The 15,170-nt window shown below is 34.2% G+C and overlaps 1 protein-coding gene across 5 annotated transcripts in view; it reads right to left on the bottom strand.

Moving 5' to 3' along the window:
• BRMS1L (BRMS1 like transcriptional repressor) overlaps positions 1 to 15,170 on the bottom strand; it is a 166,292-nt gene that overhangs the window by 50,382 nt on the left and 100,740 nt on the right. For all 5 annotated transcript variants that reach the window (XM_074290595.1, XM_074290594.1, XM_074290592.1 and 2 more), the window contains 2 exons: positions 14,415 to 14,542; positions 9,700 to 9,779 (listed from right to left, as the gene is read on the bottom strand). In XM_074290595.1, the coding sequence (XP_074146696.1) occupies positions 9,700 to 9,779; positions 14,415 to 14,542 (208 nt within the window). The remainder of the gene's footprint in view (positions 1 to 9,699; positions 9,780 to 14,414; positions 14,543 to 15,170) is intronic.

Here is a 15,170-nt window from a genome sequence, read left to right as displayed (position 1 = left end):
TTTGTCTTTCTTCCCAGGTTATTTTTACTTTCTGAATTCAATTCTTCCTTTGCAACAAAAAATTTGTTCTGCATATATTGTATCTAGGATATACTATAACACATTTAACATGGATGGGACTGCTCGCCATCTAGGGGAGGGGGTGGAGGGAAGGAGGGGAAAATATGGAACAGAAGTGAATACAATTGATAATGTAAAAACTTACCCATGCATATGTACTGTCAAAAAAATTATAATTACAAAAATTAATTTAAAAAAGAACCAAAAAAAAAAAAAAAAAAAAAGAACAGAGAAGCTAAACACCTTTTGAAAGAGATATCCAATGGATGCATCCAGTGTTAGGCTTGACTACCTATCAATTGCAACCATTATATGACATTTGAAGAGGAGACAGTGCTTTAAACTCACTACACCAGCTTACAAAAGAAGCTCAAGAGGCTTTGAGACAAGTTGCACTGACTTTATCCAATGTGGTTGAAAGTCACTCAAAAACCCTTGGAAGTATCAGATTTTGCTACAAAAGAGGCACCCACAGTAGTCCTTCATCAAGGAGACAGTGTGATACAGTGGGTGCACCTTCCAGCACAACCAGAACAAAACCATACTCCTTACCCAGTGCTTGTGGCTAGAATTTTATTAAAGTCAATTAAGCAACCAGTACAATTATCTGGGATAAAATCTGACAAGATATCCACCTTTTATAACAATGCACCAATTAATGTATGCTGTGAAACCATCCCAGAGTGGCACATTCTATTGGCCACAGCTCCAAATTTTACACACAGGTTTCCATTAAAGAGAACTCAATTGGTACATGATAGGCAATGGATTTTTTAAATTTTATTTTTAAATTTAATTATAGTTTTTATTTACCAGATATTATGCATGGGTAATTTTACAGCATTGCCAATTGCCAATTCTTTTGTTCCAATTTTTCCCCTCCTTCCCCCCCAGATGGCAGGTTGACCTTTTCTTCAAGAAAATTTTTGAAAAACTTTAGAACTTTAGAAAAAATTCCTCTTAAAGGACCAACTATCTTTACAGATGCATCCAAACATAATATTTGTGCTGTATACTCTTGTGACTTAACAGTAAAGAAAGTAGTCAGAACTCCTTTTCAGTCCACTCAGAAGAATGAATGGTATGCAATCATTCTAGCTCTTACTTATTATCCAGGAGGTATAAATATAATATCTGATTCGGCTTATTAAGTATGTATGGTACAAAGAATTGCCACAGCATAAACAAAATTTGTAGCTTCCAATATATATCAGCCCTTTAAGAAACTTCAAGCATAAGTGAGAAAATATCCAGGTGAGATTTGTACCTTGCATGTCCACTCTCATAGTGGACTTTCAGGTCCTATTTTTGATGGTAATTCAAAGGCAGATAGCCTTCTAACTATTTTGGCCAATTCTCCTTTATTTCAGGCAGCCCAAGAATCTCATTCTAAATATCATCAGGTTTTTCAAGCTTTATATTTGCAATTTGGAATAGCAAGAAAAGAAGCTAGGAGCAAGGGTAGGAGCCTGTCCCACTTACCTTCCTTTCCACGGTCCTATGCTCCCTCCAGGGAAGAACCCTCATGGTTTGAAACCCAATGAAATTTGGCAAATGGATGTGACCCATTATAAATCTTTTGGTCATCTGTATTTTATCCATATTGTGGTAGATACCTTTTCAGTATTTACTTTTGCAATACCAGCAGCAAAAGAGACAGCCCCAAGTAATCACTGAATTCCTTATATAAGCATTTGCAATTATGGGTGTGCCACAAGCAATAAAAACAGATAATGGACCTGCATATACTTCTAAACATTTTGCACATTTTTGTGCACAGTATAAGATTTTAGACACACTGGCATACCCTCTAATCCTCAAAGACAGGCAATAGTAGAGAGGAGAAACAGAGACATCAAGATGCTCCTTCAAAAACAAAAGAAAAGGGGAGCCATAGGTAACCTTAGAGAATTTCTAAATTTAGCTCTTTATATAATTAATTTCTTGATTTTTGACAAAGATGCACTGGCTCCAGCAGACAGGTTTTATAATCCACCAGAATGGCAGTGTCCAATGCAAGCAACTCCACTATCTTTAGCTAATTGCCAGGTGATGTGGAGAGATCCAGAAAGTGGTGAATGGAAAGGAACAGACGGGTTAACTGCTTGGGGAAGAGGGTTTGCTTTTATTTCTACAGATGGAAAAGGAATCAGATTGGTGCCAACAAGCTGTATTCACTTTCCATCGGAGCGAGACTGAGCACACTATTGAAACGAAGGAGAAGACCCAAGAAAAATAGGGTGGTTCCATCATTGATTGTGCCCACCACTGAAAGAGCATGGCAATTATGGCATTTGATTCATGGACATCAAAACTTGTTAATGAGACTGATGCAGGACTTCAAAACCTTCAGGAATCAGTGGATTCTCTGAGACATGATAAGATTGTAGGACTTGAAAACCTTCAGGAATCACTGGATTTCCTGAGACATGATAAGATTGTGGTAGGACTTCAAAAACTTGTAGAGATCACTGGATTCCCTGACACATGAAGTAATGGACAATAGATTGTTTTTGGACTATCTCTTGATTGCTGAAGGAGGCATATGTGTGATTGTATTTACATACCCTCCTTCTAGGATTTCTGGAAATCTTTTACAATATCATGTTGATTCATATTATTTTTTTTATCACTACTTTTATGTACAATTCATGTTTGTTACACCACAATGAGCCTGCACCAGCTGTGGGGAGAATCATCACTGCTAGCCTGTGTTTTATTGCTATGTGCTTGTGTAATGACTCCTATGCTGATGGGTTTTGTGCATACCTGTTTCTAGTAAGACCCTTCAGCCCAGAAACCCAACAATATCTGTCTTGACTCTCCACTTTCTTTTGGTGTTTTTCATCTCTCTTCCTGAGAATCCTGAGAAGTCAAGGAGGGTGTGATCATCTGATTTTTAGTGCTTTTATCTCCCTTCCTGAGAAGTTGGAGGAGGAGGGGCATGATCACATCTTTTTTGGTTTTTTCACCTCCTTTCCTGAGAAGTCAGAGAGGGTGTGATAACCTCCCAAAGAAATCAGGGATGGTGTGACCACCTGTGTTCTAAAGCAAAAGAAAGTGAGAGATGTAAAGGGCTGAAACTCTGAAAATGATGTGCTTGAATCAGACAATTGAGCACTTAAGGCTAATTACCTATTAGACATGAGAAGATGACTCTATTAGCATATGTTTGGATAAATAGTTCCTCTCATAGTTGATGCTAGCTCAATGTTTGGTGCTAAGATAATCATAAGCAAGGATTAGAGGGTGGAGGGATAGAAGCCAGAGACTCACTTTGGGGCAGGATGAGGAAGAGAGAAGCTGGTGACTTTGGACTCAAGAACTGAGGATACATTTTTGTTGAGCCTGTGGCAGTTAGCCTGCGTCTCTCACTTCTCCTCCTAAAGACCAAGAACTTTTACTTATTCTGACTCTGGATGATCTTGAGGCCTCCAGGGAACTGGTCTGGACTTATCATTCCCTATTACTGTTGAATATGTCACCATTACCCCAATCTCTCATTTATCCCACATATCTAACAAATGCCAAATTTTGCCAAATGTCAAATTTTAAATTGCCAAATTTTGTTATTTCCAAATTACTACATCTCCCCCATATATCTTTTTAAATTCACTCATATAGACACCAGGCTGATTCAAGTTCTCACAACATCTTACTAAGACTTGGAACATTGTCTTTTAATTTATCTACCTACTTCAAGTCCCTTCATGGAAAGCAACTATGGTGATAGGGAAGGCCAAAACACCAACTCAGACAAGGACAAAATGTACACAAAGGACATTCCTTTTCCCTCTGCTGTCAGTGATTTTCCTAAAGAGCAGATCTATTCTTTTTATCCCCTTTAAAATAAACAAACAAACAAACAAACAAACAAACTCTTGTGGTCCCCTTTAAGCTTTGTGGACAGAATGTAAACTCTATAATTTGACCTTTTCCTGCTTTTCCAGTCTTATGCTTTAGCTGTATCCACACTTATTGGATAATCCAAACTACACTGGCCCACATGCTGTTCCTCATATATTCACCTGCACTTAGCTCAGTGCCACTGAACTGGTGGGACTGGACCCCATGCTTGAAATGCTTCTTCCTCACCTCAGCCTCTTAATTTCTCTAACACTTTCTTTAAGTATCATGTCAAATCATATATGCTAAAAATAACCTTCCTCCCTGTGATTATTTTCCATCTACTCAGTCTCCCAATTAGAATATAAGCCATTCAAGGGCAAAGACTTTTTTGTTTTCTTTGAACACAAAGTGCTTAGTATAGCAAATATTACACAGTAAGTATTTAATAAATGTTTCTTAAGTCACTGAAAATTCAGATAAAAGATTCATCTAGATTATAATTGTGCCCTTTGAATTGGTGGTCTTATTCCCAATCTATTCTCTTTAGAGCTCCCAAAATTATATTCCTAAACCACAGATTGTATCAAATTACTCACCAAATCAAAAGCCAGTGCCTTCTAGATAAATACAACTTCCTCAGCTTAATCTTTGAGGAATATCATAATATTATTCCAATTTATTACTCAGACTTAATTCATACTATTCTTTAAATAATTTAACTTTTCCCTCAATTTTGGCTCTGTCAACTTTCTCTTTCTTTGAAGTTCAGGTCAGGTACCTTTTAGAAAGCTATTCCTCATCTTCTATATTGGTGTATTTTTTAGTAAGATCTTTGCAACCTTAAAAAGGGAAATATATTAACTTGTATTCTGACTTATCTCTACAGTAAAGATTCACAGATTTAGAGGTTAAAATGACATCATCAAGTAAAAGTATATGTAAAAACTGAAGTCCAAAATGCTAAGTAACTTTTCAATGGTCATACAAAGAAGTGTGTTTAGGGTAAAGTAATTTGGAGGTGGAAAGGGAAAGGACTGGGAGTTACATTCCCAGGATCTACTTAAACTCCTTCTCCATAAGATTTTACATATGAGTTAGCCATGTTGTTCATGGCTACTGTATTCTTCCACTTGGCAAAGAGAGGATATTGGCTGGCTGAAGAGGTATTCTTCTGGAGTCTTCTTAGTACTAGACATTTCACTCAACGGGTAAAATATCCTTTGGAAATACTGATACTCTGTCTTGAAATCTGTTTAATTCATTTACCTTTTGGAGAAATATCAACAGGCCTATAATGTAGCTAGGTGGCGCAGTGGATAGAACACCAGCCTTGAATTCAGGAGGACCCAAGTTTAAATCTAGCCTCAGACACTTAACACTTCCTAGCTGTGTGACCCTGGGCAAGTCACTTAACCCCAGCCTAAAAAAAATTTAAAAAAAAAAAAAAGAGCCACTTCAATTGTCGCTGAAAAAATTTTCCTTTCTCAGGACTCCAGCATACTCACCATCTAGTTCTCTAGATCATCTGGATTATCACAATAAACATACTCCTGGCAAACTCTGCAGAAGCAAGTTTAATAAGTAAAACCCTCATCCTTAAGCTTATCATTTTGGGTGAGAGAATAAATTAATTGTACAAGATGGGTAGAATGGTGAGTATTGCAAATCTTTTTATCTCTACCCCCAATCATATTATCTTTTAATTTTGCTATTATCAGGCAAGCCAGGAGTTCACAGCCTCAATATTATCTTCAATTCTTTACTCTTCTTCCTACTATATGTGTGCAAATCTTTCCATTTCTATCTCTACAATATCTTGCATGTTTACATAGCCATCTATGTTCAAATAACCACCTAATTTGGTTCCTTGCCTCAAGTATCTCTTCTTTCCAATATATCTCCAAATAGCTGACAGAGTGATTTTCCTATAACACGGGTCATATCATTCTCCCACTCAGAACTATAGTGGTTCCCTCTAGATACCAGAATCAAATACTATTTAATAATGATTTCATTTTTTCATATCTGGGTAAGATTTTAAATATACAAAACAATTAATCTAGTGGCATATAAATTATAAATAAGAAAGCTATACATAGGGATTTAGATTCAATTGTTTTTATTGATGGGATGTATGAACAAAAAAAGTTTGTTTTATGGACAGAGATGACACTGTGATCTTACCCTAACTGAACAAAAATAGTTAAACCACTGTGATTGTATATTTTAATAGTATACTGAAATAAGTGCTTTAGTAAAAATGAATTTATATTTGTATTAATTTGTAGCATTTTATTTCTGCCAAAAATATCTCTGTGATGTAGCTGTTATAAAAAAAAAAAAAAACGCTCTATAGTAGATATTATGAAGTAATTATGAGTAACAATATAATCAATGCCACATTTCAAGAAACTGCAGAGAGAATAAATCCACACATCATACTAAGATTATCAACTCAACATTTAACAGAGTTTTTAATAAATGTTTGTTGATTTGGTTTGACTATGGTTATTACTTTTATAACTCATAAATATGAAAATTATAAGGTATTTTATCAACAAATATATTTGCTTCCTTATTGTGTATTTAAGTTTTTATGTTGCTATAAAATAACTTCTAAGTTATTTGAATAAAATATAAGCTATATAAAATATAACTATTTTTGTATATTACTATGAAAAAAAGGAAAAAGCAATGAAAGGGGGAGGATTCCATATATAGGTTTAAAAATCAATGGTGTATTTGTTTCCTAAATTTGTTTACTGCTTAAAAGAATTTGATTCCATAGGACAAAACACTATCTGAATTTCAGGCTTTCCCCCAAACAAAGTATCTCTTATGTATATGTTAAAGTCATGCAAGAGTTTTTGAAAGATAAAAAAAAAAAAAGTTTTCTCAACACCCCTCTGATTACAAATATTAATACAGGTATGAAATAAGATGTATGTTTGCCAAAGGTGTCTGTTTTTGTTATCATGTTATCATATGTTATATATATACATATATATATATATATATAATGTTATCATATATATTAGAAATGTTCCCCATAGATCCATGCTATCTTTAACATGGCAGACTGTACTATGATTTATGAGAATTCTATATAAAGTAGCACAGATCTATTTCGTTCATGATGCTCTCAGACCATTTTCACATCAAAGTGTTTATCCCACTCACTTTTCTCTGCCCCCTTTTTCCATTTCTACCTTTGAGAACTTAATTAAGTTCCCATTATCATTTCCATAAGGATAATGTCAGAACATTGCAACAGAGTTCTATCCATAATACCAAAGACTTCCTAATCTAAAAGATCCCTCTGAACTTCCATTCTTTCTATAATATTGTCTTTTTTGTGAGCATTGTCTTTCTTTTTCTATTTGTATCCCCAGTGCTTACTTAGCACAGTGCCTAGCATACAGCAAGCATTTAACAAGTGCTTTTTTATTCATTTATTTCTTTTTCTTTTTCTTTTTTTTTTTTCTTTTAGGCTGGGGTTAAGTGACTTGCCCAGGGTCACACAACTAGGAGGTGTTAAGTGTCTGAGATCAAATTTGAACTCAGGTCCTCCTGAATTCAGGGCTGGTGCTCTATCCACTGTGCCACCTAGCTGCCCCATTTATTTATTTTTCAAACTCTGATACACAGTTGTATGTGCAATCTATGGAGCCTGTCCAACAGCATATAACCCCCTGGTCACTTTAAAGAGGAAAAGAGCTGGGTACAACATGTAATTGGGCTGGATTATCTGTGAAAAACTTTTCATAACTTTTAATGAATATGTGTTTCTCCTTAAAAACGAAGGCTCATCATTCTCCAATTGATAAAATAGACAAAGGATATGAATAGACAATTTTCAGATGATGAAATTGAAACTATTTCTACTCATATGAAAGAGTGTTCCAAATCACTATTGATCAGAGAAATGCAAATTAAGACAACTCTGAGATACCCCCTGTCAGATTGGCTAAGATTAGAGGAAAAAATAATGATGAATGTTGGAGGGGATTTGGGAAAACTGCATTGTTGATGGAGTTGTGAAAGAATCCAACCATTCTGGAGAGCAATCTGGAATTATGCTCAAAAAGTCATCAAACTGTACATACCCTTTGATCCAGCAGTGCTACTACTGGGCCTATATCCCAAAGAAATACTAAAGAAGGGAAAGGAACCTGTATGGGCCAGAATGTTTGTGGCAGGCCTTTTTGTAGTGGCTAAAAACTGGAAAATGAATGGATGCCCATTAATTGGAGAATGGTTGGGTAAATTGTGGTATATGAATGTTATAGAATATTATTGTTCTGTAAGAAATGACCAGCAGGATGAATACAGAGAGGCTTGGAGAGACTTACAGGAACTGATGCTGAGTGAAATGAACAGAACCAGGTGGTCATTATACACTTCAACAACAATACTGTATGAGAACGTGGGATATCTTCAACAAAGAGAAGATCTAATTCAGTTCCAATTGATCAATGATGGACAGAATCAGCTACATCCAGAGAAGGAACACTGGGAAATGAGTGTAAACTGTTTGCATTTTTGTTTTTCTTCCCGGGTTATTTTTATCTTCTGAATCCTGTGCAACAAGAAATTTGCTTTCTGCACACATATACTGTATCTAGGATATACTATAACACATTTAACATATATGGGACTGCTTGCCATCTAGGGAAGGGGGTGGAGGAAAGGAGGGAAAAAATTCAGAACAGAAATGAGTGCAAGGGATAATGTTGTAAAAAATTACCCATGCATATGCACTGTCAAAAAAAAATTATAACTATAAAATTAGTAAAAAAAAATTTTTAAATAAAATAATAAAAACAAAACAAAGACTCATCTTCTTCATATCAAATATGACTAGGAGTCACAGGCCAGAAAATCTTCAAAAGATTAAAGTTTAAGGTCACTCAAAGACAAATGGATATATATTCAATAGGTAAGAGATTTTCTTTGCTTTATGGGTTGTGATGACAAAAGAATTCTTATCAAATGTTTAGATGATAGCATATAGAACCTCCCCATATTTAACTAGACTTGCACTTACAAAGTTACAACATATTAAGACAAAATGTGTAAGAGAAGGGTATAAAAGATATCAGATGAGTCTTTCTAAAATGGAATGGTCTATTTGTATAATAAGAACAAGGTTTGCTAAATTTTGAATAATTTTTGTACTCTGATGGTACCCATACAATGTGATATCTAAAGGTTGGAATTTCCCTAAGGAGAATTTAGAGTGGACAAAATTTATATAGTATGTTAGAAATCATTCCTGTCTTATTATCAATGTGAAGACAACTACAGGAGTGAGTACTGATCCATCCAAGTACCAAAGTAAGTGAAAATAACTGGATATAAAAGGACAAAAAACAGGTTAAGAGGTATGGGATATATTATATAATCAAACAATTAAATTATAATGGCCACACATATAAATAGAGCCAAAGAAAAGGTAGGTGTGAGGAAGTTCAATATACTCAATGCTCTAAATAAGAATTTTATAACTCAATTTTCACAGAAATTTAAGATTTTCAATGATAATGAATGATTCAATGCAATCTTTTATAAATAATTATGCCAAAGAAATTCTAAAATTATAATTATTAACTTGTTTCTACAGTCCTTACTTTTAAAACTCCACTCACCCAACTTTTTACAGTTCTATTATATAATGATATAAAAGCAACTCATTAAAGTTCTCCACAATTTGTTTCATAGACTTTCAAAATCAATGAATTAAGATTAGGCTTGATAAAAGTAGCTTAACATTAAATAAGTTTCCATTACCTCACAGTGCTGGCGAGAAGCTTGGATTTCACATTCATATTTGTTCTTTACAGATTCTAAGCAGAGTTCTCTATAGATTCCTATAATTAAACAAAAGTTCTATGGTTATTAAGCAATACCTTATTTTGGGCTCATTTCCCCTAAAAGAGTCTTGCTTTCAGAAATGTACAAAAGGATAAACTTGGAAGAATTTGACAGCTGATTTTCTTTTCCATTGAAAAAAATATCAAATGCTAAAATAGATACATGGGCACATAGGTAATATTATATATAATATTATTTAATTATGAAAAAGACAAGTTCAGAGAAACCTGAAATATGAACTGATTGAAAGTGAAGTACATAGAACCCGGAAAGCAAGTAGATCAGTTTTGAAGGTACAACCTCAAATTTAATTTTGTTATGTGCTATATGGAATTGCTCTCCTCTTGTTGAAATCATGCAGTTTAGGATCAGTGATTACAAATGCTTTCTTTTTAAAATGTTCACAATCTACTTGAAATAATATACTTTGAAGATTCTGCCCTGTTCCCAACTTTGTTTAAAAACAAAACTATAAAACATTATAATGGATAACAAAATCAAGATCCAAAAAAGTTGTAACAGACTTAGAATGAGGAACCAAATCTAAAAATATATAATTTAATGAAAATACGCATAAAGTGCTATACCTGGAGAGCCTTAAGAGAGAGTATGTTCCCCTTGATTCAATGTCTGCAAGTGAAGGGTGAATAATCATTTATCAAAGATGTTATGGATGACAGCTTTAGGAAACACTATTGTTTGGGTGAGGCTTGGACTGAATAGCTTCAGAAGTCTCTTCCAACTTTGAAATCCTAAAATTTCAGAAAAGCAATCATCTCTTTCCTTAAAGTCCTATAAGAAATGCTATAATCAAAGCGTTCTGATTATAAGTTCATGGCATAATCATCAATTAATTAGTAAGAATGTATTAAGTACTTACCTACTGACAAACACTATGACAAACAATGAAAATAACAAAGACAAAAACAAAAAACCTTCCTGCCCTTAAGGAATTTACATTCTGTACAAGTAAACCAATACATAGGGAAGCTACAATAATTTAAAACTGCATTAAGATTTTTAGGATATCCTGAATAAATGTATATAAAACAAATGGTCTCTTGCAAAAGGTAGCTTTTGAGCTGAGCTTTCAGAGAAACCAGGACATTAATCATAAAAGATGAGAACAAAATATATTTGAAGCATATGGGGGGAAAGTCTGTGCAAAAATATGGGAAATTGGAGTGTTGTGAGGAAGAGACCAAGACCAGTTTTGGAGGACCATAATGAGTCAAGGGGTAGAATATATAATAAACTTTAAGATAAGCTAGAGCCAGCTTGTAAAAACCATAAACACAAAATGGAATGTATTTAATAGGGGACAGCTGAAATTTACTGAAAAGTGCAATGACATGGTCAGACTTGTGCTTGGAAAGGTGAAAGAGGGAAGAGATGTTGTGGAGATAGAACTGAAAAGACTTATGAAAAAATATACTTGGGGGGCAGCTAGGTGGCGCAGTGGATAGAGCACCAGTCTTGAATTCAGGAGGACCCGAGTTCAAATTTGGTCTCAGACACTTAACACTTCCTAGCTATGTGACCCTGGGAAAGTCATTTAACCCTAGTCTCAGGAAAAAAAAGAAAAATATACTTGGACTAAGAAAAATCTAAGTTCAAATCTTGCCTCCAGTGCTTAGTAGTTGTGAGACTATAGCAAATCTTACTTCTTGGCTCAACTTCTTATCTGTAATGAGAATAATTAATTAGTATCCACCCTCACAAATGTATATAGAACAGTTGGTAAACTTTAAAATGCTATATCAATGTCAGTTAAAATACTGACTGAGGCTGGATCTTATTATAATAAATATACATCTGAAATTTAAATATATTTGTTAAAAATCAAATATAGTGTCATTTACTTATTGGCATAAATGATTGAGCAAAACAAGAAAATTACTTGAATAAATGATTAGCTTTAAAACAGGATCCTAATGTACTAAATGTATTTATCAGTTAATAAAGCATTTACTAAGAACTGTGCCAGCGGCTAGAGATGCAAAAACAAAACTGAGACAGTCCCTGTGTATAAAGAAAAGTTCATCTTAAGGAGATAAAGTACTAGTAGCTGGGGGGATTTAGAAGGGTTTCATGTAGAAGATGGCATCTGAGTTGAATCTTAAAGGAAACCAGGGATTATAAAATGGGGAGAAGAGGGGAGGGCAAAGCAAGGACGCTGAAGGATAATTTCAAGCATGAGAGTTAATCAGTGTAAAGTGCTGAATAAGACTAGAAAGGCAAAACAGATTAAGTTAAAAAGGCTTTAAACGCCAAACAACAGAGTTTATATTTAGTTCTGAGGGTGACAGGGAGTCAGTGATGTTAACTGAATAGATGATGACATGGTCAGACTTCTACTTTTCAAAGCTCACTTTTGCAACAGCATTGAGGATGGATTATAAGTAGAAAGAAATGAGACAGAGAAATCAATTAGGAAATTATTCAATAGTCTTGATGACAAATTACTTAACTGGGGTGGTTGGCAGTGTTAATGAAAACAACATGATAGATTCAAGCAATATTGTAGATATAAAAATAATAAGATTTGGCCACTTTGAAAATAATAAGATTTGGATATGTGAAGAAGATTGAAGAGTCAGGTATGGCACCAATGTTGCGAATCCAGGTTTCCAAAAGATTAGTTTGAAATAGGAGAAGGTTTGAGGAGAAAACTAATGAATTCTGGTTTTAAACATGTTAAGTTTCATAAATCTATAAGATACCCAGTTCAAAAGATTCAACAGATTGTTGCTGATGATGCAAGACTGTAACTCAGCAAAGAGCTCAGGATTAGGTAGAAAGATTTAGAAGTCATCTGCAAAAATAACTAAACCCCTAAAAAAAATCTGTAAGGTCAACAAGTAAGAAAGTACAAAAAGAAAAGAGAAAATGATTTAGGACAGTCACTGAAGTATATCTTCAGTCAGGAAATATGACATAGATGATTCAGGAAAAGCGACAAAGAGGAAGTTAAAAAGGCAAGAGAAGAATCAAGAAAAATAAATGTCATGAAAATCCAAGGAAGTAAGAACATCTAGAAGTAGTCATCTAGTCATCACAAAAGAAGTCAAGAAGAGAAAGGACTGATGAAATGTTAGCCTGAGAGTATAAACACTGTTATTTTTGTTTTTTCATCCCCAATACTTAGCACAGCACATGGCAAAAAACATAGGCTTAATATATGTTTCCTGATTGAGAAAAAGCCATTAAATTGGGAAGAGATTGCTGACTGAGAAGACCAGAGGCTTTAGAATAGAATGAAAGAATAGGAAGTGGAGGGAACAGACATAGCTACCTAACAAAATTTGGTTAAGGAAAAGAGGAGAGACATTGGACAATAGGTTGCAGGAATGGTCACATCAAAGAAGGGCTTTTTCAGAATAGGAGAAAGTTGGACAGATGAGTAAGCAGCAGGGAAGAAACAAGTAGATGGAGAAAGATTAAAGATAATCAGGAGGGAATGTTAGTGAAGGCAATCTCCTGGAAAGGACAGAGGAATACATATGGAGAGGCTAGCTTTGGTGAGGAGGGCCAGATCTTCATCACAGGGTATAATACAGGAGAAAGGGAAAGGATTATGTCAAGAAGTTGTGACGTGAGAAGAGGGAGCTCACAGAGAATAGTCTTGATTTTCCCTGTAAAGCATGATCATTAGCAAGGATAATATGGAGCATTTGGAAAAAATGGTAGGGGCGGCTAGGTGGCTCAGTGGATAGAGCACCAGCCTTGAAGTCAGGAGGACTTGAGTTCAAATCTGGCCTCAGACACTTAAGAGATCCTAGCTGCGTGACCCTAGGCAAGTCACTTAACCCCAACTGCATCAGCAAAAAAAGAGGAAAAAATGGTATAGGAAACCTGAGGAGAGAGACTTCAGCTAGTTGATGTGATGATTCAGATAGAAAATTAGTTAGGGAAGTATCAAAGGATTGCCCTGTTGCAGTGAAGGCCTAGATAAGATTAGATTTGTAGAAGACTAATCAAAAAGATTGTGTGATTTCTACTAATTCCATTTTGAAGCACAAGAATATTCCAAGGCTGGGATCTGACAAAGCATGAGCAATAATAATAGGATAAAAGATACAAAAGATCATGTTCTTATTCAAAGTTTTGATCATATATCAAAGCAGTATTATTATTATAAAAGTCAATTTTTACTGATGTCTAAAGAGATATACTACCTACAAGAAATATTCTATCTATTTTTCCTTTTGCATGTCTCTCTACCAGTGAAGATTACAAGTCATAAAGTAGTAGATAAAATATTGGGTGAACAGCATGAAGCCTTATACAGAGGAGACTTGATTATTTCTCTGACTTTATGAATTGCCTAAACAAAAGTTAATACTTTTAAAGTCCTGTTTCTTCTTAAATTTTTTTACCTGTACACTTCTCCTTCCAAGATTATGAACACATTATAGGTTCATTACACATATTTCCCACAGTACTTTTAGAATGTGAACACATAGTAGGTATTTAACAAAGTAATGTTCATTAAAAATGAAAATATGATGTTGTGGTCAAAATAAAGATGCACTCAATCTTTTAGTGAAAATACTAACAACAAAATAGATTCATTTTCTAAATATCCTTTAAGTGAAAATTAAATGGAAATGAAATTTTCATATCCCTACCTGCTACCTTTGTTCGGATTTGCATATTTTCTTGCAAAGTTGCCAGTGGTTCCAAATATTCTGGTGCCTTTCCAGCTATTACTTCTTGCAGCTTTGCATCCACTTGACTTAATCTTTCTTTGTAAAGCCTTAACACAAGCAAATAATATTAAACATATTAATAAAAAAGACCAATATTAGTTCAACAAAACCGTTCAGTTTCTATATCCTCTATGTCTAATCTAATATACATTCAACCAATCAAATTCATTCTCTTTTAACTTCACCTTAAAAGTGAAACTCTTATTTTAACTTGCTTTCATGGATATATTATTCACTACTAAATTTACATCTTTATTTTTTTTTTTAGAACAAATATAATTAAAATAATTATTCTTTGGCTCCCTTAAAAAAATTAAAAGTTTTTTCTCTTCATTTTTAAAAAATGCTTTTTCCCAATTATATGTCAAGACAGTTTTTAGCATTCAGTTTTTCCTCCATGTAGAACATTCTATTCTATTTTCCCCCACTTAATATTTTATTTTTTCCAATTACACAGTTTTATCAACATTCATTTCTGTAAGATTTTGAGCTCCAATTTTTTTTCTCACTTCCTTGTTTCCCTCCTTACCACAGCAAACAATCTGAAATATGTTATTACATGTACAGTCATTTTAAACACATTTCCATATTGGGTATGTTGTACAAGAAAAATCAGAACCAAAGGGAAAAACCATGAGAATGAAAAAAATAAAAAAGCAAAAGTAAAAATAGCGT

The sequence above is a fragment of the Sminthopsis crassicaudata genome, chromosome 2 (genome assembly GCF_048593235.1).
Source record: "Sminthopsis crassicaudata isolate SCR6 chromosome 2, ASM4859323v1, whole genome shotgun sequence".
NCBI lineage: Eukaryota > Metazoa > Chordata > Mammalia > Dasyuromorphia > Dasyuridae > Sminthopsis > Sminthopsis crassicaudata.
The sequence above is the reverse complement of the archived record's forward strand: the minus strand, read 5'-3'. Positions and strand labels throughout refer to the sequence as shown.